The sequence below is a fragment of the Agelaius phoeniceus genome, chromosome 8, assembly GCF_051311805.1.
Source record: "Agelaius phoeniceus isolate bAgePho1 chromosome 8, bAgePho1.hap1, whole genome shotgun sequence".
Classification (NCBI taxonomy): domain Eukaryota; kingdom Metazoa; phylum Chordata; class Aves; order Passeriformes; family Icteridae; genus Agelaius; species Agelaius phoeniceus.
In genome coordinates, this window is record NC_135272.1 from 33,356,842 (window position 1) to 33,381,863 (window position 25,022).

The 25,022-nt window shown below is 48.6% G+C and overlaps 2 protein-coding genes and 1 non-coding gene across 7 annotated transcripts in view; 2 read left to right on the forward strand and 1 right to left on the reverse strand.

The window, feature by feature from the left end:
* Positions 1–2,066: 2,066 nt before the first annotated feature.
* On the forward strand, positions 2,067–2,137 carry TRNAG-CCC (transfer RNA glycine (anticodon CCC)). Its single transcript has one exon. It is a non-coding gene; the product is annotated as a tRNA-Gly (tRNA).
* Positions 2,138–3,555: 1,418 nt separating this feature from the next.
* On the forward strand, positions 3,556–9,066 carry PCSK9 (proprotein convertase subtilisin/kexin type 9). Of its 2 annotated transcripts, none has more exons than XM_077182554.1 (12): positions 3,556–3,663; positions 4,480–4,665; positions 4,768–4,891; positions 5,073–5,206; positions 5,535–5,676; positions 5,760–5,947; positions 6,060–6,243; positions 6,500–6,670; positions 7,010–7,161; positions 7,284–7,443; positions 7,687–7,868; positions 8,086–9,066. In XM_077182554.1, exons 2-12 carry the CDS (start codon positions 4,513–4,515, stop codon positions 8,245–8,247), a joined length of 1,752 nt encoding a protein of 583 aa, XP_077038669.1. In that variant the 5' UTR covers positions 3,556–3,663; positions 4,480–4,512; the 3' UTR covers positions 8,248–9,066. The 2 variants fall into 2 exon arrangements, with proteins under 2 accessions (XP_077038669.1, XP_077038668.1); XM_077182553.1 differs by lacking the exon at positions 3,556–3,663 and adding an exon at positions 3,963–4,387.
* Positions 9,067–10,788: 1,722 nt separating this feature from the next.
* USP24 (ubiquitin specific peptidase 24) overlaps positions 10,789–25,022 on the reverse strand; it is a 61,910-nt gene continuing 47,676 nt past the window's right edge. Inside the window, exons 51-67 of one of the 4 annotated variants that reach the window (XM_077182558.1) lie at positions 24,103–24,253; positions 22,974–23,069; positions 22,217–22,320; positions 22,019–22,132; positions 21,177–21,273; positions 20,866–20,982; positions 20,182–20,271; positions 19,777–19,879; positions 18,802–18,923; positions 18,217–18,330; positions 17,907–17,972; positions 17,573–17,639; positions 15,524–15,602; positions 14,846–14,921; positions 14,035–14,121; positions 13,418–13,528; positions 10,789–13,252 (exon numbers count right to left, since the gene is read on the reverse strand). In XM_077182558.1, coding sequence (XP_077038673.1) covers positions 13,190–13,252; positions 13,418–13,528; positions 14,035–14,121; positions 14,846–14,921; positions 15,524–15,602; positions 17,573–17,639; positions 17,907–17,972; positions 18,217–18,330; positions 18,802–18,923; positions 19,777–19,879; positions 20,182–20,271; positions 20,866–20,982; positions 21,177–21,273; positions 22,019–22,132; positions 22,217–22,320; positions 22,974–23,069; positions 24,103–24,253 — 1,657 coding nt within the window. In that variant the 3' untranslated portion in view covers positions 10,789–13,189. Of the gene's footprint in view, positions 13,253–13,417; positions 13,529–14,034; positions 14,122–14,845; positions 14,922–15,523; positions 15,603–17,572; positions 17,640–17,906; positions 17,973–18,216; positions 18,331–18,801; positions 18,924–19,776; positions 19,883–20,181; positions 20,275–20,865; positions 20,983–21,176; positions 21,274–22,018; positions 22,133–22,216; positions 22,321–22,973; positions 23,070–24,102; positions 24,254–25,022 lie in introns of all 4 variants that reach the window. The other 3 variants (XM_077182557.1, XM_054638307.2, XM_077182555.1) reach the window with 3 other exon arrangements.

A 25,022-nucleotide genomic window follows, 5' to 3' on the forward strand; every position in this document is an offset into this window, starting at 1 on the left:
GCAGGTGGGTTTTATCAGGCAGAGATGTCCTCAAAGTCTTTTTCCCACTTACCCAAGCTCTGCTGAAATTAAAATTCAATCCAGAATCTCCTGCAGCAGGCAGCCAGGTTGGGAGAGGGGTGACGGAGGGGACAGATCGTGCTGTCCCCTGTCTCCTGCACAAGGACCATTTCCAGCACTCCTGGGGCACAGGGAGGAGGACACAGCTGAACCAAAGCCCCGGTGATGGCACTCGAGGTGGTGGCTTTGCACAGTCTGCTGGGTCGGTGTCATCAGCTGCAGGTGGCTTTGCAGGCTGGCACCCACTGTCCCCAAACTTCCTGTGAATAAAAAGTGTTTGTCCCAAACCACGTGGGTGGATCTCAGCCTGTTTGTCACCACGACAGGGACAGCACAGGGACTCTCCAAACCTGTCCCCAGCACACAGAGATGGCAGAGCTGCTGGGAGCCACAACCTTTGGCTGCTCAGGACTGCAGGGTGAGCCTGAGCCTCCCCAGGGCCACTGGGTCTGCATCAAAGCATCCAGCAGCATGGGGATGCTGTGAGAGTCCCTTACTCTGTTTTGGGAAAGCTGGGCTGGGTCTGCCTGTGCCTGGCATGGCCCCAGGAGAATTGGGAGCACACATCTGCTGGCAGAGGAGACCTCAGCAAATCCCTTAGAATCACAGAACTGAGCTGGAAGGGAGCTAAAAACCCCTGCAGCTCCAACCCCCCAGGTGGAAAAGTGGGGGAAAGCTGTCCCCCAGCAGCCCAGGGGGATGGGGCACAGAGCCCTGCAGGGATGTCCTGTGCTTGGCTGGTACAGTGCAGGGTGTGCAAAGAAAAGGCTGTGCCTGATGTGTCACAGCCCTGTGACACTGCTGCACCCTGGGCTCACCTTGGTGTCACACCCTGTGACACTGCTGCACCCTGGGCTCACCTTGGTGTCACCAAAGCAGAAGGGCAGGGAGCACTTGGGGTGTTTATGGCCAACAGGAGGGTGGGGAATGAAGGCTGCAGTGTTGGCTAAACATTGGCATGGGGCTGTGAGCTGCTCTCCAGGGGAAGCATTACTGGATGGATTGCATGGACCCAGCTCCTGCCTGTCCTTCCCAGGCTGGGGGAGCGTGGTGGCTCTGGGAATGCTGTTTGGATGGAGCCACATCTCACTGACTTTCAGAGGGTGCCCTGGGCAGGGTGTCACTGTGCTCCTGTGGAGTGTGGGAATCTGGTGGAGACCCAGAAGCTTTTACCTAAAGAAGCACAGAATGTTTGGGTTGGGAAAGGACCTTAAAGATTGTCTTGTTCCAAGGGACACCTTCCACCAGACCAGGCTGCTCCAAGGCCTGTCCAACCTGGCCTTGAATGTGTCCAAGGATGGGACATCCACAGCTTCCCTGGGAAAACTGTGCCAGCACTTCAGATCCAAAGTCCCTCCCTGCTCTCCTGCAGTCTCTGTGCTGGAAAGGGCTCTAAGGTCTCTCTGGAGCCTTCTCTTCTCCAGGTTGAGCACTCTCCCAGAATTTCCTCACAGAAGAGATTCCTACCTCATGGCTCGGCACTCACTTTCACTTTTGGCAAAAGAAATTTGTTTTTCAGAAGCATTTCTCCCGGCAGAGGCTGGGGAGGGGGCTGACACGGAGCCTGGACCCTCTCCCGCAGCTGGGAGTGCATCCCCCATCCCGGCACAGCATCCTGGAGCCCAGGGACTCGGCTCCCGCGCCGGCCGAGGTTAAACATTGTGGGAGCGGCACATTCCTGCATGGCATTAAGCGCCGCCCGCAGCCCCGGGCCCGGCTCGGCCCGAGCAGGGGGCAGCGTCCGCTGGCCACGCGTGTGACCCGCGGGGATGGGCGCAGATGGACAGGAGGGGCTGGTGGCGGTGGCACTCACGCTGGCCACGCGTGTGACCCCGCGGGGATGGGGGCAGATGGACAGGAGGGACTGGCGGTGACACTCACTCTGGCCACGCGTGTGACCCCGCGGGGATGGGGGCAGATGGACAGGAGGGACTGGCGGTGACACTCACGCAGGACGGGGACGGGCCCCAGCCTTGCTACCCCACAGGGGGGCAGGTAATGCCAGCGCACCAGTGGTGTAGTGGTATCATGCAAGATTCCCATTCTTGCGACCCGGGTTCGATTCCCGGCTGGTGCAGGACAGTATCCCGCCACTATGAGTGTGATGTAGCATTGCTATCTTGAAATTATTACACAGGCGCGGAAATCTCTCAGTTTCTAAGGAAACATTTCTTTTTGCCGACGGGATGCTCGATCTCTCTCAGCGGAGGGACAGCAGCAGGGATTATAGGAGCCCTTCCCCCTTGTTGAGATCTTCTCTGATGCCTCCTCTGCTCTCTCCTTCCTCCCCACCTTTACACAGACACACTCGCTGTGAGCTCCACAGGGAGCCAGGGCTGAAACAGAGCTCTTCTGCACAAGGTGCAAATTTTGGGCTATTTATTTCTCAGTTAGGAAGAAAAAAAAACCCTTCTGCAGACCCAGTCCTGGAGTGTGAGAGCTGGGCCAGATCCCTTCCCAGGCTTCCAATATCTCCATGGGTTCCTCAGCACATGGGGATGCACATGAAACTGGGGAATTCTGCCACCCCCTCCCTCCTCTTTGGGCTCCTTCCATCCTTCCCTGGGACACAGATTGTCCCCTGAGTCACAGGCTGTCCCCTGTGCAAAAGGGAAAGGCGGCAGGGAGAAGGAGACTGTCCCCCTTGAGACAGGGTCCCCCTGTGCCCAGCTGTCTCAGAAGCCTCCTGAGGCCCCTGTGGTGCGTTGTGGGACTTTGCAGCACTAAGGAAGCTGAGCCAAAATCAGGAGTGAGGCTTGATCCCATGATCAGTGTCCTGAAGGCTGACCCCTTCCAGTGTCAGCTCTGTGCAGCAGAGGGGTGACAAGCCGGGTTTGGTGTCCCTGCAGTCACACGAACCAGAGTTCAGGCTTGAGGTCTCATTAAAAAAATCAACATTTCCCCTGCAAACTGTTCACATCCATATTAAACACACCCATCCATATAAACCATGCACATCCTTGTAAAACATGCACACCTGTATAAAGCATGAATGTCCATGCAAACCATTAATTATAAAATTAATTTTAAATTAATTATAATTATAAATAATACATGGATAATGATAAATAACATATAATTATAAAACACGTTCATAATTTAAAACATATATGTGCATACAAACCACACACATAATTATAACATGTACAGCATGTAAAACATAAATTCATACAAACCATACCAAACACACACATCTGTATAAAACGTGTGCATCCATATAAACATTTAACCTCTGAGGAGCTTATAAATAACCAGCCAAAACCACAAATTCCTATTTCCCTGAAGAGCCGGGAGCAGGGACGGGGTTTGCCGAAGGTCAATGGGATGTGGGGCAGCGTGGGATCGCGATGCTGCGGGAGGGCAGAGGTGGGAAGCGGCGTGGGGACCCGCAGGAAAGCGCCGATATCATCCCGCAGAAAGGGCATCTGCCATGTGTGACGACTCTGTAAAAAATGCCCAAACAGGATTAGAGGATTTCACGGGAAATTATTCGTGGAGTGAGGCAGTAGGAGGCACATTAAAGCTTTCAGCCCTTTCTCAAAGCAGTCCTTGAGCGGCTGCGCTTTGCTCGCCAGAGCCCCCAGCGATCCGCCGGGACTCGGGGTGAGCAGCGGCCCCATCCGCCCTCTCCCCTCGGCCCCGTTAATGCTTAACCCGCCCGGCGTGCCCGGTGGGGCCCGCGGCCGCGGCGGGATCCGCGCTGAGCCCCGGCCAGACCGAGCCGCGCCCGCCGCTGCGCTCCGGGACCCGAGATCCGCGGGGGCGCTCCGGAATCTCAAATCCGCGGGTGCGCTCCGGGACCTGCGATCCACGGGTGCGCTCCGGAATCTGAGATCCGCGGGTGCGCTCCGGGACCTGCGATCCGCGGGTGCGCTCCGGGACCTGCGCGGGTGCGCTCCGGGACCTGCACGGGTGCGCTCCAGGATCTCAAATCCACGGGTGCGCTCCGGGATCTCAAATCCGCGGGTGCGCTCCGGGATCTCAAATCCGCGGGTGCGCTCCGCGGGTGCGCTCCGGCCCCTCGGCCCCGCTCCAGCTCCCCGGCCCCGCTCCAGCCCTTCGACCGCGCAGCGGCCCCTCGGTCCCGCGGGTGCGCTCCGGCCCCTCGGCGGTCGCGCAGGGGCTCCCCGCCAGTGCCACCCCCGGCCCCGAGGGTCCCGGCGTCTCCCGTCTGCCCGTGGGGTGCGGGATGTCCCCGCGGGGGCTGGAGCTGGCGCTGGTGCTGGCGCTGGCGGAGCTGGGTCTGGCCCTGCGGGCGGCCGAGCAGGGGGAAGCCGCCGTCGGGGCCGCCCCTCCGGGACCCGCTGCTTTCCATCGCGCCGCCAAGGTGAGGAGCGTGGGGAGGGGGCACAGCCACGCTCCTGTGTGTGTGTGTCTGTGTGTCTGTGTGTCCCGAACCCCATGCCGGTGTCCCCGCAGGCGTCGTGGCGGCTGCCCGGGCGCTACGTGGTGATGCTGCGGGCGGGCAGCGAGGCCGAGCTGCGAGGCACGGCCCGGCGGCTGCAGGCCCGGGCGGCTCGGCGGGGACACCTGGCCGAGCTGCTGCACCTCTTCCACCTCCTGCCCGCGTTTCTGGTGAGGATGAGCAGCGACGTCCTGGACACGGTAGGACAGGGTGGTGGCAGGGGACAGCAGCTGCACTGGGCGCCGGTGGCGGTGGCAGCCCCAGCCTTGGGGGCAAACAGGAGCTTTGTGTCCTCCCCGCAGGCGCTGAAGCTGCCGCACGTGAAGTACATTGAGGAGGATGCCTACGTCTTTGCCCAGAGCATTCCCTGGAACCTGGGCAGGATCCTGCGGCCACAGCCCAGCTCGGGCTCCTACAGCCCTCCCAGTAAGCGCTGGGGTGTGTGAGGGGAGCTTTGAGGGAGAGTCAGATCCCCTCTCCTTGAGGGATGGGAATATTCCTCTGCCCCATGGTGCTGCGGGTCTGGAGCTGCATTTTGGGAGCAGCCCAGGTGGCCTGGGCTGGCCGTGATGGAGGTTGCCCTTCTCCCCTGCTGCATCCCTGGCAGATAAAGGTGACCTGGCCGAGATTTACCTGCTGGACAGCAGCGTGCAGAGCAGCCACAGGGAGATCGAGGGCAGGGTGACTGTGACTGGCTTCGAGAGCATCCCCGAGGAGGATGGCACCCACTTCCACAGGCAGGTGAGTCCTGAGCTGCCACGTGCTGCCAGAGCACCTCCCTGCATCCACCAAATCCTGGCTGGGCTTGTGAGGCTTTCCAGGACAAGGGAGACACCTGGCCTGGACCAAAATGCTGGGCAGGATGGGCAACAGGAGCTGTGGTCCTGGGGGATATTGGGACCCTCAAGGTGGTGTGTTTGGAGATAGGCTGAGTCGGGCAGGGCTTCTCTCTAGGAAAGTGTTCTAGGGTAGCACGGGTGTGTGCCGGGTAAGAGAGAATGGGGGGCACGCTGTGGGATTGCAAACCTGCTTTGCTGCAATGGGCACGGAGCTGCGGTGCCCGTGCCAGGCCGGACAGTGTGACAGCCACGGGACCCACGTGGCCGCGGTGCTGAGCGGGCGCGACGCCGGCGTGGCCAGGGGCGCCAACATCCGCAGCCTCCGGGTGCTGAACTGCCAGGGGAAGGGCACCGTCAGCGGCACCCTCATGGGTGAGTGACCCCGTGTCCCGAGGGGAGCAGGATCCCTCCCGGAGCTCCCTGCGATGGTGTTGATGGTGTTTTACCGCTCGCAGCGCTGGAGTCCATCGGGAGGGCGCTGGAGGCTCGGCCGCGGGTGGTGCTGCTGCCGCTGGCCGGAGCGCTGAGCCCCGCGCTGAACGCGGGCTGCCGGCGGCTGGCACGGACCGGAGCGGTCATGGTGGCGGCTGCCGGCAACTACAAGGACGATGCCTGCCTCTATTCGCCTGCATCCGAGCCGGAGGTACGGCTGTGGGGGACCCTGAGGCTGGGGTGCCACCTCATCCCTGCGGGTCATGCCCCGGGTCACCGGGCTGGGGCTGGGCGCGCCACCCCTCCCCTGCTGTCACTGCCAGGTCATCACGGTGGGTGCCACCGACAGCCAGGACCGGCCTGCCTCCATCGGCACCCTGGGCACCAACTTTGGCCGCTGCGTGGACCTGTTTGCCCCTGGGGACGACATCGTCGGCGCCTCCAGCGACTGCAGCACGTGTTTCACGGCGCGGAGCGGCACCTCGCAGGCGGCCGCGCATGTGGCAGGCGAGCTGTGCCCCGAGGGGCAGGGAGGGCTGGTGCTGGCACAGGGCTCCGGGCATGCCCGGGCTGGGGGCATCTTTGTGCTCCCTGTCTCTCACGGGGTTGGTGTGTCTCGTTCGGGCGCTCCAGCCTGAGCAGCGCTCCCGAGGGGCTGCAGAGATGCCTCTGCCGTGTCTCTGGAGCCCTGCCGCCCACGGGAGCGCCGCGTAGGCGGCTCTGTCCCCTCCGGTTGTCACCGCGGCCTCCCGGGCTCTTGCAGGCATCGCGGCCGTGCTGCTCAGCGCCGAGCCCCGGCTGAGCCGGGCCGAGCTCCGCCAGCGCCTCCTGCGCTTCTCCACCAAGGGCGCCGTGGACACGGCCTGGATCCCGCAGGAGCAGCGCCTGCAGACGCCCAACAGCGTGGCGGGGCTGCCCGCACGGCTGGCGGCTGGTGAGGAGCTCGCTGCCCGCTGGGTGCTCGCACAGCTCTGCCCTAAGCAGGAAAGAGGTGCCGGGGTGAAAGCAGGGCAGGGAATGTCCCCCGAGCTGAGCCTGGCAGAGCTGGGGTGGAAGCACGGCAGGGAATGTCGGCTGAGCCTGGCTGCAGCCGCTGGCAGGGATGGGCGAGATGGAGCCTGGTCGGTGCCGTGGGCGCTGGGTGACGCTGTGGGTGACACTGAGGGTGTGTGGGTGACACTGAGGGTGTGTGGGTGACACTGAGGGTGTGTGGGTGTCTCTGCGGGTGTCACTGCGGGTGTCCCCCGCCGCTGACGCCCCGGCCCCGTTGCAGAGGAGCAGCGGCTGCTCTGCCGCTCCGTGTGGTCGGTGCGCTCGGGGCTCTCCCGGCGCTCCAGGGCCGTGGCTCGCTGTGCCAGCACCGAGGAGATGCTCAGCTGCTCAAGCTTCTCCGGCAGCGGCGGCCGGCTGGGGGAGCACATGGAGGTGAGCAGAGCAGAGCAGAGTGGAGCTGCTGCCCTGGAGGCCCGCTGGGCTCCGAGGGGTGTCCCCGGCCCCCCGAGGGGTGTCCCCGGCCCCCGAGGTGACGCTGTGTGCCCCATGCACAGGACAAGCACGGGCAGAGGCAGTGCGTGGCCCACAGCGGGGGCCAGGGCGTTTATGCCATCGCCAGGTGCTGCACATGGCCCAGGGCCGGGTGCCGGATCAAGGCCGGATCCCCGGGGGCCGAGGGGGCCCAGTGCTCCCCAGGAGAACACGTGCTGACCGGTAACACCCAACACACGGGCTTAGACCTTTGGGCATGATGGACAAACGTGTTTCTACCAGAAACGCTCTGGGATTTGGGTAAAAGGGAGGGTGTGGTTGCTGGGGTGGCAGGGAAGGGGTGCATGTGCTGTGTGCATGGAGGGGGGAAGGTTCAGGGCTCTCTGGGGACATCCTTGGCACCACTGTGTGTGCTGGGATGCTGCCATGGCTGCCCTGTGCCCATATCCCCTCTCCCCCGGGCAGGGTGCAGTTTCCACTCCCCATCCGTGGTGCTGGGTGCTGGTGGCAGGCCCGAGGAGGGGCTGGGGAGGGGGCCCAGCCGCTGTGCCAGCAGGACAGGGGCAGTGGCACACGCCCTGTGCTGCCCCAGTGCCAGCCTCGAGTGCCGGCTGCAGGAGCGCACGGCCCTGGAACACGAGGACAAGGTAGGGATGGGCCATGCTCCTCTGCCATGCTGCTGTGTCTGCATGTTCCTCTGCCACCCTGGTGGCTTTTGGGTGTGGCTGTCCCAACCCCAGCCCTCACTGCTGTCCCCAGCTGTGATGGGACGGGTGGCAGCAGTCACGTCACCCTCAGCTGTGGGGCCATCGGGATGGGCATCCCTGTGCTGACCCCTGGATGGTGAACTCTGCTCCCCATTAGGTGACAGTGTCCTGTGAGGATGGCTGGACACTGACAGGCTGTAGCACCCTGTCCCAGAGCTCCGTGGGAGCCCACAGTGAGGACAATTCCTGCGTGGCCACCGCTGGCCCTGGCAGCAGCTCGGCCGTGGCCGTGGCCATCTGCTGCCGGAGCCGGCAGTAGGGGCCGAGCTGGAGGGGAGGCTCCTGGGGCACAGCAGGGATGGAGGCCTTGCTGGACCTGTGTGTCCCTGGCTCCGTGCCTTTCCAGGGTTTCCAGAACAATCCATGCCCTGACATGCAGCTGATCCGAACTCGTCTCCCCCTTGCACACAGCGGGGTCAGGATCCAGGGCCAGCATCCAGGGTGGCTCTGCAAGAGCTCTCCAAGCATCCCCCATGCAGCTGGAGCCCTCTCCCATCACTGGACTCATCCCAGAATCCTTTCCCTGCCTATAAACACCTTGACAGAACAAGCCATGGTGTTGTCACCCAACATAGAAAAAATCCACCGCTTTTTAAAGAAGAAAGTGTTGTGAGGATCACTCCTTCCTTTCCTGCTTAGTTGCTCATTAGTTGTCAGCTAATGCTGCTTAGCACCTGGAAAATCTTAGTTTAGCCATTTTGGGGCAGTTTTATAATTGCCTAATCGTATTCCTAGGAGATTTCTTTACTTTTGAGTCAAGTGTAAGGGCTTTAGTTTAAACAGCCTGCTTGGTTAATTAGATTTTTATCTGCATTGCTACAGTCAGCTACTGCTTCATTAGTGCTTTTTTTGTTGTTGAGTCAAAGTTAATGATCTGCTGGTGTTATGTGTTAACAGTTTCAGGTCTTCCCAAGACACATAGGACCGTAGGAAGCTGCAATTCCTTTAAAAAACCCCAGAATGAAGAAAAATCTTTCATAGCACCTTAGTTTTTACATTTGTACCTTAAATATTTACTTGGAGTTTTATAAACGAGCATTTTATAAATGTCCTTTTAAAATAAAATTCATAGACCTGTGCTCTTGTGGTCTTTTGTCTGGCTTCATAGACATCCCCCTGGGGAGCTGGTCTGGAAGAGGGAAGGGGGACCCATGCAGCAGGGATTCTGCTTTGTGAGCAGCCTCACGTGAGATCTGATCCCTGCCTGGGGCCCAAGGTGCTCCTGGATGGCAGCTGGCACCTTTGGAAGCTGGCACAGACAGCCTTGCCCACGGCTGGGCTGTGCTCTGCCACTGTGTTGTCCCCACACTCACAAGACCAGGAGTTTGTTTTAACAACAGTGGTGCAGGGGAAACGGTTCCAGTTATGGAAACAAACATGGGCCAGCTTTGGGAATGTGCCCTTGAACTTGGGCTGCTGCTGCTCCTTCACTTGGGAAGGGCTGGAGCCCCAGGAAGGAGACAAAGCTTGGCTCAGAGCAGGGAAAGGCTGAGAAGCACCAGCAGCCACCAAAGCTGGGTCTCGCTTCTCTCTCAGTGCTCAGCAGCCTCCTGGTACTACAATATGTAATTTTTGTGGTGTTATCTGAGGATAGATGAAAAAAACCTCACAGTTTGATGCCACAAGCTCCAGATTAACCTGTCAGACTTGGCTGGGTTGGGTGTTTTTCCCCACCCAAAAGCCCCCAGCAGCTCTGTTACTCTGGCTTTAATTGGCAAGAGAAGACACACCCAGCACAAAATACCACTTTGAAAGGTTGAAACTAATTCTTACTTGTTAACTGAAGCTGGCAAAAGCCCAACCCTAATCCAAACATGTAATTATATAACATGGACATAATTACAGCCCACAATTTCATTCAGCTGGAACCTGAATTTTGCACAAAGAGGCAGAAAAGAAAAAGGGATGTCAGCCTGAGAGCTCCTGGACAGCTCTGACACCGAGGGCGATTTCTCAGCAGGCTCCTTGGGCTGTCACCTCTCAAAACACACACCAGGATTTCAGCTCTGCTGCCTGCCCTGCGAGAGGGGAGGATCCAGCACAAGGTGTGAGCATGTTCCACGCCTGATAAGCCAGACAGAGCTTCCCCAGCTCAGCTCAAGCCTTCATAAGCCTGGTGGAAGGAAACAACATTAAAAGATTAGCCCATGCTTTGTGCCTTGTACGTGGGTAGGCGGAAAAGCCTCTCGCAGTCAGGAGAGCAGGGCTGATCCCAGCGGTGCTGATCCCAGTCCTGGCAGCGCTTTGCAATGCCCAACCCGTGCTCCCAGGACCACCACGGGAGAGCAGAGCCTGGGTCAGGCTGCAAAAGTGGAAGTCCTTGTCCTTAGAGCAGGGGGCAAAGGCAGAGGGGGCATGGCAGCCCTGGCTGCAGCTCCTGGTTCCCAAATAAGTGAGTAATGGAACAGCAGCTGTGTGTGCACCCCTCTGGCCCTTGCCCCCGTGGGCAGGATGAATTCACACCCAGCTCACCCACAAATCTCAGATCTGACACACAAAATCCGCTCTAATCCGCCACCGTGAGCGTGGCCAGGGTAAATCACTCTGCTGAGGGCAGGAGAAGCTGCTCAGAGGTGCAGATGTGACAGAGCCCCAGCACACCCTGTGGCATAAGGATATACAGCAGGGCAGCTCCAGGGCCACGCAGCCGCTTCCAGTGACTCTGGACAGGAGCCAAAGCAGCAATCAGGGCACCCTCGAGGAGCTCAGCATCTGCAGGGCTGGCCCAGGCAGGTTCAGGGTAAGAGGATCAACAAGACAAGAGTGTAGCAGAGTGTGCACAGGCTAAAGATTACACTAGTTTTCTGTGAAAGGAATAACTTTATTCCATTGACCAGGAATCCCAAGACTGTTCATCAAGACTGCCTATTTTTCCAGTGCCAAATATCTATGCATTAATTGGACAATATCTCCCCGAGCGCTCACAGGCAGGCTGTGGCTGCTCCTCACTGAACATTTTGTAAGCTGTATAAAAACATTTTCATCCAAAAAGATTGGCAGTAAAAATTACAACATATAAATGCATCACAATTTACACAAAAACTAGTTTGGTTTTTTTTTTTTTTTCTTTTTTGTTGAACTCTATTTTCCAAAAAATAATCTTCAGCAGGTTCGAATGACAGCAGCTGGAAACAAAAATAAGTGACCAAGTATCATCTTATTGCAAATTATAACCACTGACTTTGTACAAGCGTGAGCAGAAGGGTGAAAAAGTTTGTATTGGTTTCAAGTAGACAGTGGTGATGAGCCATCCTGATGCAATTCCCACCAAGGCTTCCCTGGGCCTGCAGCTAGCGAGGATGTTGTTTCCATAGGAAATAACAGGAACCTGAAGTGACAAGTGGTGCCAACCCATGGGAACATGACCAGCTTCTCCCATCACCGCTGTCTACTGACTCCTTGGGAAGATTCATGGCCCATTACCAAAGCATTTGGGGGTGGGGGAAGGAAGGAAGGAAAGGGGGGTGTCTGTAAGAAATGATTAGTTCCAAATTAATTTAAAACGCGTCACGTTTAAAACGTCCCAGCACATCATCAGAAACATTTACAAAATGCTAACTCTGCCCTGTGTCTGTGAAGACATTGCTGTGCCCCCCTGCAATCCATCCTACCCCACAATAAGTTACAAAGCTGTACAGCTGACATCACGTCCCGTGGTTCCTTCCAACAGTGAAATGACTGGTTACTTTCAATATTAGTGCACAACAGTGAAAAGCTGTCTGCTGCTCTGTGTTTTGTCAGCAGCCTGTGAAAAGAAACAAAAAAAAAAAAGGCACTTTTTGGCTGGTTGTGCCTTTAACTTGGCAAATTTGTCTATTCTGGAGGTACCCAGGCACTCCTTAAGATGTCCCCCGTTTCTGTGCATGTTTGTTTATATAATTTTTTTAAAGTAAGGCAGAATCCATAAATAAAGGCAAAAAGCAGTGCAGAAAATGTGACAAACACAAAATGTACAAAAGATGAAGTTAGTTGGCACAAAAGAAGCTTGAATCCAGAGCCAGAAATCACTGAACTGCACTTGACATAGAAAACAAAACTGTGCTCAAATCATCCCAACTGGTTTCCAGTTATTTGTGAGCAAATTAAAAGAGCTGTGATATTTTAAACGTTGCCTGGTCAAGTGAAAATGCAAACAAAGCCAATTCTTTCTTTCCCCGTGTTAAAATTGCTCTAAAATCCGCACAACAGTGTTCCCAGCTCACTCAAGGAATTATTCATCATATACAACCAATACCAACTTTCTCAGTTATTTCAAAGCATAAGCAAGTGATTGCAGATCCATGACTGAGACTACATTTTATTCAATATGTCTCCAAAGGTTAAAAAAATTTAATGAGTAAAACTGCAACAGAATTCCTTCTTAAAGTGCTTTTTTTCTTTTAAACTACTCATTAACTTTTTCTTTTTTTTTCTTTTTAATTCACCAACATCCTTGAATAATAAATGCTTGCATACCTAGAGAACAAAGCTTTTCTTTTACTGCCCTTTCCAGCTGTCTGAAGGGTTTTTGGAAGGGTACTGGGAAAGATGACTCATTCCAGAGCTCCTTTACCAAATCATTCCATAAGGAATCACTCTTCTTACAGAGCAATCCTGCTGATCTTTCTCATCCAATAGCTTTACAAATTAGCAGGGAGACATATTAAATACAGAAGTCCTTATGTAAACCCATTCTTTAACTAATATTTTACAATGAAATGTAAGTCATCACACATCTTTACAGAAATTTGAATATTCCTATTCAATATTATCAGAAAGATTAAAAATTTGCCCTCCATACATAAGGGCAGTCTGTTTCTTTTTTTTTTTCCTGTATAAAAACCAAAAGAATTTTTTTTTTTGCAGCATCACAGAAAAGCAACAGTTTTACATTCACTCATTTAATGTTCACATAAAAATTCAACCACTAGCGTTTGTGTATTTGATAAAATCTTCTTGACAAACTTGGTTTCGGTGTTTTGGACTGTCACAAGCTACTGCAGGTGAAGATGCAGTTTTCTAGAGCATTTGTTGATCTGAAGCCTTTGTGGCTATAAAAATGCTTTTATCTTGCAGGGAAACAACCTCCTCCAGCATCTCCTCTGGTCCTGTGAAGCCACTGCTCCCCCAGATTCCCAATGGCATCAGCAACACGACTCCAGTTCCAGCAGGGACCAGGCATTGAATGTTTGAGCTGGTTCTTGTGTTCACAGGGATCTCCTCTAAGGGTCAACGTCATCAAGGTCACTTTTAGGCTCCCCAATCATCATAGGAGACTCTGAGCCCTTTCAAACACACAGGGGACAGGGAGAGAAGGACACAGTCACTTTTGTAAATGCACAGTTGTTCACAGTATGGTCAGTGATGGTTCTGACCTGACCCCAAGGCACCAGCTGCCCCACAGAGGCACACACCAGGGGTGTAAGGGGGTAAATCTGCCCTCATTTTACCTGCTGCAGGTGCCTCTCTCCATTCTCATTGGCAGGGCTGCTTTCTGACCCATTGCTGCTTCCAGACTGATCCTTCTCATTCAGCAGGGCTGTGGCATAGGCCAGAGTGTCCTGAGTTGCAAACAGTCCAAGAGAGTGTCAGGGAGTATGGTGATCGCTTCATTTCACATTTTTAAATAATTTTATTGTCTTATTATTATTGTTTTAAAATAATAATAGCTACTGTAGTGAGACAGCCAAGTCACAACAGCCGGGTGGTGAGACAGCCAAGTTACCACTAATGAGTGAATACTCATTACTGAGTATTCACTAATACCACTCAAGGGTTAATTTCTTCCAGGAACAACCACAGGGGCTGACCTTCCAAAGGAAAACCAGCCTGAAGTGCACTGAAATGTCACAGAATCATTAAGGTTGGAAAAGACCTTTTAAGATCATCAAGTCCAAGTGCCAAACCAGCAGCACCACCGTGCTCATCACTAAACCATGGCCTCAAGTGCTGCATCCACATGTTTTTTGAACATTTCCAGGGATGGTGACTAAAGTTGCCAAACCCAAAGATGCTTCCAAGAAAAGAAGTAAGCAGGTTTAACATCCTCTGCCAGGATGACACATACCTGTGCTGAAATAGTGCGCTGGAAGGTTTTTGCAGTGGATGTTTCATTGGACACGTTACTCTGAGGAGCCCAGTAATGTTCAGACATCTGCATAAAAAGCCAAAAAAGCCATACATTTGCCATTTTTACTCGTGTAAAGCCTCAACCACTTGTGATGGTGGGTGAACTAAGACTGGAGAAAGCTTCCTGAATCCTCTGGCAGCGAGCTGGAGATCTGGGGCACAGACACTTTAAAAGCAGCCACAAAGGTTACTGTCCCTCAGCTGCAAACCAGCACCCAACTTCTGCTGAGCTCCAAGTTTCCAAAGTGTCCCTGGGTATTTATGAAAGATATGTTGGCCAAACTATGTTGAGTTTAGAGGGAAGAACAAGCACTACACGTGTGGGAGGAAAAGCTGTATCAGTTGGCAGCTGTGCTTTGTGCAAAGCTGTGATGATTCTGTAAGGAATCCAATCATTTAAACATTCTCCTGCATCAACACACAGGCATTGGAAAAACTGCTTTTTTAAAAAAGCTGAAGCCTCCCAACATGAATACAGTGGCACTGAAAGCTTCCCACATAGCAAAGAATAATCACTGCAACCATTCACACTTGGTTTTATTCACTGTAAATGCATTTATGCCTGAAACATGTGGGGGGCTACTGAAATTCTGGCATTGCAACAGATTAGCTGCATCCAAGTAGTCCTTGTAAAAAATGAAGTATTTTGTCTTTAGAGCCATTTCAGAGAGCCATGCAGAGGATGGAGATTATCCTTCCATGATCATTGTTGTAAATGAGTGACAATTTCCCTGTTACAGCCAAATTACCTTTTTCTGTAGCCACTGCACAGCCCAACTCCAGTGGTGTGAATTCTCCTTGAAGTAATCTTTTGCAGTAGGGCACCTTGGGAATTGAAATGATATTTGTTAGTCAGGAACAAGGCATTCTGGACAACACAAAAAAAAAAAAAAAAAACAACCAAAAAAAAAATACAAAGACTTCTCTCTCTTTGCACTGCTGCCCTCTGTGTGCACTGTTATCACTGCAAACTGACTTAAACTCTACAGCTCTGTTGATAATTGAATTAGCAAGAGCAATAATTTTAGTAAAATATAGTCAAATCAGTCTACCCCACAGGTTCACATAATTCAGAATTATGCTTTATTGGGACATATGCCAAGTTCTAAACAAAGAGAATTTAGAACTCATAATATTTCAAAAACCTGGAACAGCTTCCCTATGTTTATCTGGTGTTAATGTCAGACTCCTGCTGTGCAGAATGGCCCTTTTCTTTATAAACACCAATTACCATTTGTTACCTGAGAAATCCCTTCAGGTACCAACCAGTGAAGACTACACTTCATACTGGCACGTGTACTACCAAGACCTTGCACCAGCAGCAAAGGATAAAAAACTGATCAAAACCAGGAGTAGCAGGTTTTAGAATAGTCACAGAGGGAGCTAAGGCAGGGATGAGGTTAAAGCCTGAAACCTTCATTACTCACTTCTGAGCCAGGGTAACCAGGAACTTGACACACTGGTAGCAACGGCTGCTGTCCACGTGGTTGCTGTGGTGCATCAAGGCTGTGGGGAGAAACACATGGATTAGAAAGCACAACCCAGATTTCCATGTACCAGCCAGTCTGGAAACAAAGATGAAGCTAAAATTTTAAGTTAGGGAATAGATTTTGTTTCTACAGATGTGAGCATGAGTATTTGTGTTAAACACACTGCTGTAAGTGCTGGTAGTCTTGAGTCTTCCACAACTCTACTGGATTAAAAATAGAACTGCTGCATTTTCACTTTGATCTTTCAAATGCAGTACCTGAATTTTAAACAGCCCTAATGCAGTTATTCTTTCCCTATAATCCATTCTATGTTAGATAATCACTATGGTTACATTTATCTGAAGGAAAAAAATATTTGTCTGAAACCCCCATAAATGAACCAGATCACCAGCTTCCACCTGGATCAAAGTTTGCAAAGCCAGAGGAATGTTTAAAGCTTCTCCACATAAACAAGCATAGCAGAATTCAACAGCCATGAAACTGTTCCATGGGAGACTCAGGCAAAACCCCAGGCCATTCCTACCAGCAAGTTTTCTCTACCATGAATTCCCACCTCTTTAACAAAATTCTCTGACTGAGGAGAAGCACAAACATTTCCACAGAGCTGCCCCAATCAGATTTGCTACCCAAAAGTTGCTCTGTCCATAGCAGTCAGCAAAGAACACTGTAGTGAAACCTCCAAAGCTGGCAAAAATTGTTTGGGAATTGCAAATTGCCAGTTTTAATACTGTTGAAGCAGAGCAGATGATAAAAATTACAGCAGTGCTGTACTACAAATTATGCACAAACATCCTATTAAGGAGCACCAAAACCTATTATGTGCTGATTTCCCTTTCCTGGATTAAAACCAGTCAGTGTGAGGGATGTTGTTCAATGCTGTTGTGAGGAAACTTCAAGGTAAAACTACAAGTTTCACTCCCAAACCTCAGGGCAGTTCTCAAAGCCTTCAACATAAAAATCCAATTGAACACTTGCACTTCTCCTCTGCAGTGCAAAAAAGGTCATGTATTGCTCAAGTTACAGCACAGAATTGGTCCAACTGGGACCAATTTATCCAGAAATTAAAATAATCACTTAGCTATTCTCTTACACTGCTGCATATTTCCTTCTCTGCTATCAGCCACACACGGAAACCACTAAACAGGGGAGCATTGATGAGAGAAATGAAGAACAAAGCTAAATATTCTTTCTCCCTAAATCAGAATCCAAAATAACTGAAGGTGAAAGCCACAATCTGAAGCAGCTCCTCACCCAAACAGCCATGAAAGAGCTGCTCCAGCTGCACTAACCCATCAGAGGGGCTCTCTGTGTAACCCCACATTTCATTTACACACCAAAGCTGCTGCTCCTGATGCACATTAAATAAGTTATTTCTTTATATAAGTTATATCTTATTACTTCTGAGTTTTTTTCTCTTTGAATGCTTCAGTAACTTCACTTCAGTGAAGTTTTGTATCGAATGGAAAGACAACACTTTGCAGGAGCAGCAACAGGTGAGAGCCACCTGTCCCACTGTGGGGCTCCACTGCAGTCAGCAGGGCAAGCATCCTGCTGGGCTGAACCAGGTTCTTTTTATGGTAATCAGGATGCTGACAGAACAAAAAGACTGGCAGCTTCTTGAGATATGGAGGAAATAAAAATTAATGTTAAGGTTACAGGATTCAAACAGTTCCTTTATTATGGTAATCAAAGGTACCTTTCTTCCCCCTCATTACACATAGACCCTGATCTGCCCCTTATTTAAATAAGTTAGCTCTCTTTCCTGTTCAATTCCTTTCTAGTTTGCTGTCACTGTAACATTCCAATGCTTATTTTGGATTTTCTTAGAGCATTTTTGGGGTGACAGTGGCTAAATCAAATGTGTCAAGTTTTTTTTCCCTGAGAAGTAGAACAATTTAGGAGGATTAGGAACCAGGAGATGGAGTGAACCTCTACCACCATGAGGGTCAGTAGGAGACAGGAGTGTTCACCCACTGGCTTACTTGCCTATTAATCCATTTTCAGTTTCAAAGGCAAATTTGATGCGCTCTACTTGCAATGGGTCTTCAATAACCTGTTAGGAAAGAAAAATATCAACTGAGGTAAGTTGTATGATGTATCTATTCTATGGAATGATTTTACCCACCCCCACATGCAAAACAAGTAAGACTGAAGTTTCATGTACCACTGGATTATCAAGACAGAAATTTAGGAAGTAATAAAACTCCAGACTGAAGGATTAAAATATGTGTGGATGTTGAAATTACCAGTGCAGTCCCAACTTTTTTCATTACACATCAATACAAAAATCTATCTTGTACAAGTTTTACCCTTCACCTACCAGGATCTCATGGAGTAACTGGAATATATTTTTCAGTTCATGAGGAGGAGCAGTTTCCAGTTGAGTCTGCATGTAAGAAAAAGTTACTTAGATAGCAAAATAAGCTGGTTAAGCAAAGAATTTCAAGACAGCTTTACAGATTTTCGAAAATTTATTAATTTAAACAGTAAAGGCCTAAGAAAACCTAAACCCCAACACCCCCTCCAAATCCACCACAGTGAATTGTTTTGCAGTGATGGCACAAGGCACAGGATGACCAAAGGCTGGGAGAAACACCCATGGGCCGGGCTTGTGCTGGCTTTGTGTGTACCTTGATGAAGTGCAGCACAGTGAAGGAGAAGTGCTCGTTGCAGAAGCAGCAGTACACCACCATCTCCATGAGCACCGACAGCGACCCCGTCAGCTCCCGCAGCGCGTGCATCACCTGTGGGCACAGCACTCCCTTCACACACAGCTGCCTCCCAGAAAACAAGGCTCTAACACAATGGTTTCCTCCCCAGGAAGGATGCAGCTCTTTTTTCCCCAGTGCCTGCATGGCCCAGGAGGCTGAACCCCTGCTCTCACAGCACTCCTTCAGCTCCTGATGCTCACCTCCAAGGGTTGAGCATCATCTGTTAAATCAGATCCACTCAAGGTAGCACCTGCATTTGACATGGTAAAAAGCTGCATAGGCCCTTGCAAAATGTGCATAAAACCAGACTGTGCATAAAACCAGGCCCCAAAGCTTAGAGATACACTAGAATATGAAGAGGACAAGAAACTAAAGGTGCCTTCTTGTTTAGGCCCAAAATAGCCACTGGTGTTGGATATTCAGTGTTTTTCATGAAAGAATTTGTCAAAGGAATACATCAGGTAAGTTTTTAGGTTCAAACAGGGCAGAATTTAGAACAGATACCTCCATTAAGTAGGGTTTTCCCTCAGACAAGAATAGCAAGGCTTCCACTTCTTCATGGAGTGCCAGAAGTGGCCCTGAAGCGGTGATGCTGAGAGGTGGACGCTGCTTAAAGAGACCAGGAGCTATAACAGCAAATACAAAAACAATCCACTCATAGATTAGTTTGTTCTAACACACCTTGAAGACACTGCTGCTCATTTGGCACCATGAAATCCCTCATGACACTCATCTCAACTAGTTTATAGCTTGTGTGCTACCACTCCACTACCACAAATCTCTTGCACCCTGAAGTGTCACTTATTTTAGTGACAGCAGACAAAAGAACTGCAGGAAGGCCAAAGCAAAATGTCCACAGACTGTCAGAATTTTGAGTTTTAGTTTTACTCCCAATCCCTCTTGCACATTCATCGTATCCAGAATATTTATAAGTCTCCTGTTACCTTCTGATTTTTGACTGCTTTCAACCTCAGACAGAAATTAAGTTATTCTTTTAAAAGACAACACCAAATTCCTCCTTCAGGAAACTGATGATTTTAACTTCTTCCTTTATTATCTTTATTTGGATGTTTCTGCCTCATAAGAAGTAACTAGGAGAGTGTTTAATTGTTTGTTATTCAGTAGCTTAGTCTAAATACTCCCCTTTAGATTAGCAAAAGACAGCATAAGGCTAAACAAAATACTGCCTGTGAGTCTTGTTCAGCCAACAACACAGCTCAATTCACTCACATGAGGAAATACCTTTTAGGGACATGGGGAAGGGAAGAAGGTACAAAACTGTTAGCATCAAGATTTCCATCCCCTCAAAATACTGTTTGCCCCTCAATACATTTACAGCAAAATCAGAAGTAATCAAAATTGTATTAACCATTTCTGCCTTAAATTCAAAATCATGTATTTTTCTCACTAATATTAAGTTACTCCCAATCAATGTAACTGAAATGCCAAGGCACCAAAAGACAAAACCACAATTCTTACCAACATTTCTTTGTGAGGAGACATCAGAGTGCAAGACAAGCAGTGCTACAGTGTTGTGAAGATATCCAAACTCACGTGCCTGTGCTGAGCTCCACCTGCGGTTCTGCTTGAGTCAAAGACAGATTTAATTAACTTTGGTTTATTTAATCAACTTTGTTAAGCCAAAATAATGTTCTTACAGTCCACCACCACGACCTAATACTTTAGAGTGGATAAAAATTTTATTATTATCAAAAACATCATGCTCACTTCTGCCAAAACAGTTATTTCCAGGCTAACTACACAAAGGTGGGCTCACACTTGCACGAGGTTTATAGAATAATTGAAGGATTTGTCTATTCTGTCATATGAAAAGTATTTATTCATAATTTAAACATCATAAAAAACCGTGGGGATGGCCTGTACCTGATTGCTCTGCCGGTTGGGGCCAAGGAGAAAGTTGACCATGTGCCTCAGGGCAGAGTGCCTGAGGAGAAGACTGCTAGCCCTTATTCCCTGCTGTGAAGAAAAAAACAACAAATTACCTTCCTGTGCAGCTGAAGAAGTAGTGCTCAAGAGAACAAAAGTAAAACCTGCATTTTCCACTCTGAAATCCCCAAAATATCCCAACACAGATCAATAAGATAAACTGCTAAAGATCTGTCTCATTGCACACAGCACATGACACAAACCAGAGCAGAATCAGCAGATGCACAGTAAATATCTTACTGTGAAAAAAAGTAGGCAAAAAGAATAGAGAAATAGAAATAGTAAATGCAGTCAGTTATTTTGCTCCCCGTGGAATAGAAATCCTGAATGTTTGATTTTTTAGTATATACAATTTTTTTTAAAGAGCAACCCCACAGAACCCTTCAAAACAGACAACCAAACTTCAGATGCTGAAAATGACATCTTCCCCTGGTATATTTTTGTGTGATTTTATCCTAATCCATTATTCAAAGCCATTTATTTAAAAAACAAACAAAATAATTACTAATAAAAGTTTTGAGTTTGACTGTGCTGCAAACTCTTCTACGAATAAAGATCACTAGCTGCTTTATTAATATCTTTTAAAATTTAAATAGCCATGAGAAAACAATGTTTTCTTACCTTCTGTACAAAGTTATTGAATAGCAAAAAGTACTGAGCACAGTTTTTACAGTTTTCAGGTACATCTTTATCCAGTAGAGCAAGTAGCACCTCCAGTAACTGATGTAGAGTTTTTAACTGTGAAAAAAAAAAAATTCAATGTAAAGAGTTGTCTACTGTTTAAAAACCCAAAATGTTTCAAACACCTCCTGGGCAGGAGGAGATGAGCATTAACCTAGAAATTAAGAGGGAGGATGAGCTCACAGAGCTCTGCCTGCAAACAGAGCAAGAGGCACCAGGGGATGTCTGGAGAGGAGGGGACACCCACTGACCTTCTCCTGATAAAGCAAGGCACTGTCGAGGGTTTTTTCAAGGATTGTGGCCACAGCAACTCGCACCTCCCTCACGCTGCATTCCAGGAGGAAAGTCCTGGAAGAGAAAAGGTGAAGCTGCAAAGAGAACTGGAATCACACAGCTGCTGTGATTCAATGTGGTGTTTAGTGTTTGTTATTTTAATGGTCCAGATACATTTTGTATTGTAATTTTGTGGGTAAGTTTTAACTGACATTCACACACTCCTGCTTGTACTAAGGCCTGTAATATTCCTATTATCATATTTATAATATTCCCATTAATATATTTATTCATTTAAATAAAAAAGCTCTGAAAGGTCTCATAGGATGCTGTTTTTCAATTCAAATGAAAAGATAACATTTTCTTTACACTGACACACTTCTTTCAGCATGTCAGATCTCCAATAATTTGTTTTCAAGCACCTATTAGCTGATCCTTATCTTGGCAAGAAGAAAGTCTTTCCAGTTCATCTGTGATCCTTATCAGGTAAGTATTTAACTTATCTTACCCTCAACACATTTCATCATGTTCTCCTTTCTCAACACTTGTAGAGCTGACCATACAAACTTAAGCACATTCCAAGTCCCTTCACTGAATTCATCACCTGATCCTCCTCCTGCCCACTGCACTATCTAATTTGATTTTCAACATTCTCAGAAAGCTGCACAGAGAAAATATAAAAACAAAACTCCAAGTCATTATCTAAAGTGTCTGCTTAAAGAATGTACACAGTCAACTCTTAAGGAATACATCAGTACAGGCCAGATCATGTTATGAGGAAGTTTTATCCACACATGAGACACAAAACACCAGGACTTACTTTACAAGCTCCCGGCCCTCTGGCCCAACAAAATACTCCACCAACCACTGACAAGCATCAATGCTTTTGGAGAGCAGTGCATCTATGGTGGCAATCCATTCTTCTGTATCAGCCCTTCAACGAAACAGGGACAACTATCAGTAATCCAGGAGCAACAACACCTCCCCAAAACTAAACCATGTTTCTTGTTTGCCTTACCTGAGTTTCTTCTTGGTTCGGAGATAGGTTTGGAAGAGGAATTGGACTGCCAGCTGTAAGCTCACCTTTGCCATGCAGGGATAATAGGGATGCTTTACCTTAGTCTGAAAGAAATATCAAATTTACTCCAGAGCAAAATGATGCTTGCAGCACACATGCTGTCTCTTATACACATCAACATGTTCTATTCAAGTTATTTGCTTCGCTTGGAAAAAACAAACCACAGCATTTTTCTGTGCTAAGTCAGTCTCCAGTGCTGACTTTGCTACTTAATAAATATGCTAAAACAGGAGCAAACTTGCTGTAAGGCCAACTAGACCTGTGGATTTCAAAAATGTAATAAATGCTGTTTGTTTATGACTCCATTTAGAAAAAAATCAATTAAGAAACTATTACCAGTTAAACTCTATCAACTTTGAAGTAACTAACACCAACTTTTGGACCTTCCATATGGAGAGGGATTTCTGTCCCTCTACAGGCTTAGTTTGCATCATTATAAAAGAGATGGATTATTAAATAAATTTTACTGGGGCAAAATGATGTTTCTCCCAGTACTAGAAAAGGAGGCTGCAGTTTGCTTTGAGGCAGATGTTATCATCAGCATCCAAAATTACTGGAGGCAAGGAATAGCTTGTCTGGGAAAGCAAAATCATGTCAACACTTCTCTTCCAGTTTTCCTGGTTTGACCCAAATAGCTTTTGTGACCATTTTACCCAAAATAATTGGAACATTCTAAGATTAAAATCCAGGTACTTACAGCATTCAGGGAAGCTAATGACAGAACAAAACTGAAGTAGTCACTGCTGTATACATCTCTGTTCTTCATAAATTTCAAGTTTTCATCTCTCACCATCTGTAAAAGTAAAAGAAGGCAAAAAAAATTAAAAATGTTGTCAAAATACACTTCTCAAACTAAAACTTTATCTTTAATGTAAATGTGTGGTGTTTAAAAATCAGTGTCAAACTTATTCTGTTTCCTTTTGAATCACTACTTCAGCAGAGGGAAAAATACATAAGGGAGATTTAAAAGATTTGGTATAAAAGCAGTGATTTTCTTTCAAAGATATTACAAAACAGCAGATGAGGGACTTAATCATTTGGTCATTAAGGGAGAAAAGGAAGAAATTGCAGATAAGTTCTATTTTTCGCTTGTTTTTAATAAACAAGCCAAGAGAATACCCCTCAAACGAGAAAGGCATGCCTAACAAATTTAGATGCAGAGAGCAAGGAGTCCTGGTGTAATTACAAGCTGCAGCCACAATAAGGTATTTAAATGCCAAGCCCTTCTTTTTTCAAATGAGATTTTGCTTAAAGACTCTCAACAAATTTGAGCCAAGCTCTGTTCATTGTGACAACACAATCCCAGCTACAAGAATGGCCAAAGTGGCTGTTAATGCCCTGAAACAGCCCGTGTGGAGGGCCAGACACAGCCTGCAGTTTATTCTCCCTGTGTGTGTGTGATGCAGGCTCTCCTCACTGCTCCTCCTCTTTCTAACACTCTTGTGAACTCAAGAACCTGAGGATCACTGTAATTTGCCATCATCTCCACTACTCCTCGAGTGTACTCCAAATGAAGCACCTTCTCTGCTGTTGTCTCTCCCTGCCTGCATGCTGACTGCTGCCAGATCTCATGTTTGATTAATCTGCCTGCAGCTTCTTCAAAGCAAAGAATTGATGGGCCAATTTCTTGAGACAGTACAGTGAAACCTAAAATAAGTACCACTAAAGAGCTTGTTAGTAACTTTATGTCAGAATCCAGAATTGCTTTTTAGTTTTCCTACAAGGGAATTACTTCAAGGTAACCTTTAAAAGTTACCATGTTTCTCTCACTAAATGCTCAAATTTTATGTGAGCAGAATTTAGTTGTCACTTTCAGTGTGCTCTACCTGATAAATTCTCACAGGCATTTTCTCTACAAAGAGCCCCTTTTTTTCTCCTTTTCGAACCAGCTTGGTCAAGATGGACAGACGGTCACTGTTGGGCCTGTGGGGTCGAGGTGATGACTGGGGTGAAATTTCTGGTGAAGAGGGAGCAGATCTGAAATATAAACAAGCTGAAGGTGAATAAAGAAATCCTGCAACAAATCTACAGTTTAGGTGTAAAATACCATTGCAGGCAGAGTGATCTTATGGCAGTTTTGAAGACAGCCTGAATATTTCTTGAGGCTGTCAATCAGCTTGAACTTGCTGCAATAATGGTAATAAACAAGAAGCTTAAAAACCAACCCAAAACAACAGAAGGGTCAATACATTGCTTTGCTGGACAGTAATTACTCAATTCTTGATTGTGGAGAGATACTGGAACTCTGATGGCTGAAAACTTCGAGTTTCCTGAATTTTAGGGTGCCAACCCTCAAGTAAACACCTCATTTGACCTGAGACCTTGGAAAAGGTTTCAAAAATTGAGTGATAGCACAGAAACAGTGTGTGTAGTTTGGATAGTATTGTGTGATCTCACAGGGTGAAAAAACTTAGATTTGGGATTTTAGTATAAGGTGATATATGGGAGCCAAGATGGAGAATTTTGGGTGTGGGTTAGTTGTCTTTTTTGCCCCTTCTTCTTCATGGATCTGGGTGGTTTTCTCTAATTGGGTGAAAGATGTTCACGTTATGGGTGATCATAATTGAGTTAGAAGCATAAATAATATAGATGTCAACTGTTTATTAGATACTTGACACAAATAGCCTTGAATAGACACCATTTTAGCTCACTTTCTCGACTTAGAAAGAGCTCACATCTCCTGAGTTTGTAATAGATAATAAACTTCAGAGTGAGACTTCAAACCCAACATCTCCTGAGTTTTATT

Bases quoted from the DNA above. Each gene is read 5' to 3' on its own strand.
- PCSK9 (XM_077182553.1), top strand. From the start codon at position 4,250: ATGTCCCCGCGGGGGCTGGAGCTGGCGCTGGTGCTGGCGCTGGCGGAG. The intron at 5,677-5,759 runs GTGAGTGACCCC...TACCGCTCGCAG, and splicing joins CGTCAGCGGCACCCTCATGG to CGCTGGAGTCCATCGGGAGG. The intron at 6,671-7,009 runs GTGAGGAGCTCG...GCCCCGTTGCAG, and splicing joins GCCCGCACGGCTGGCGGCTG to AGGAGCAGCGGCTGCTCTGC.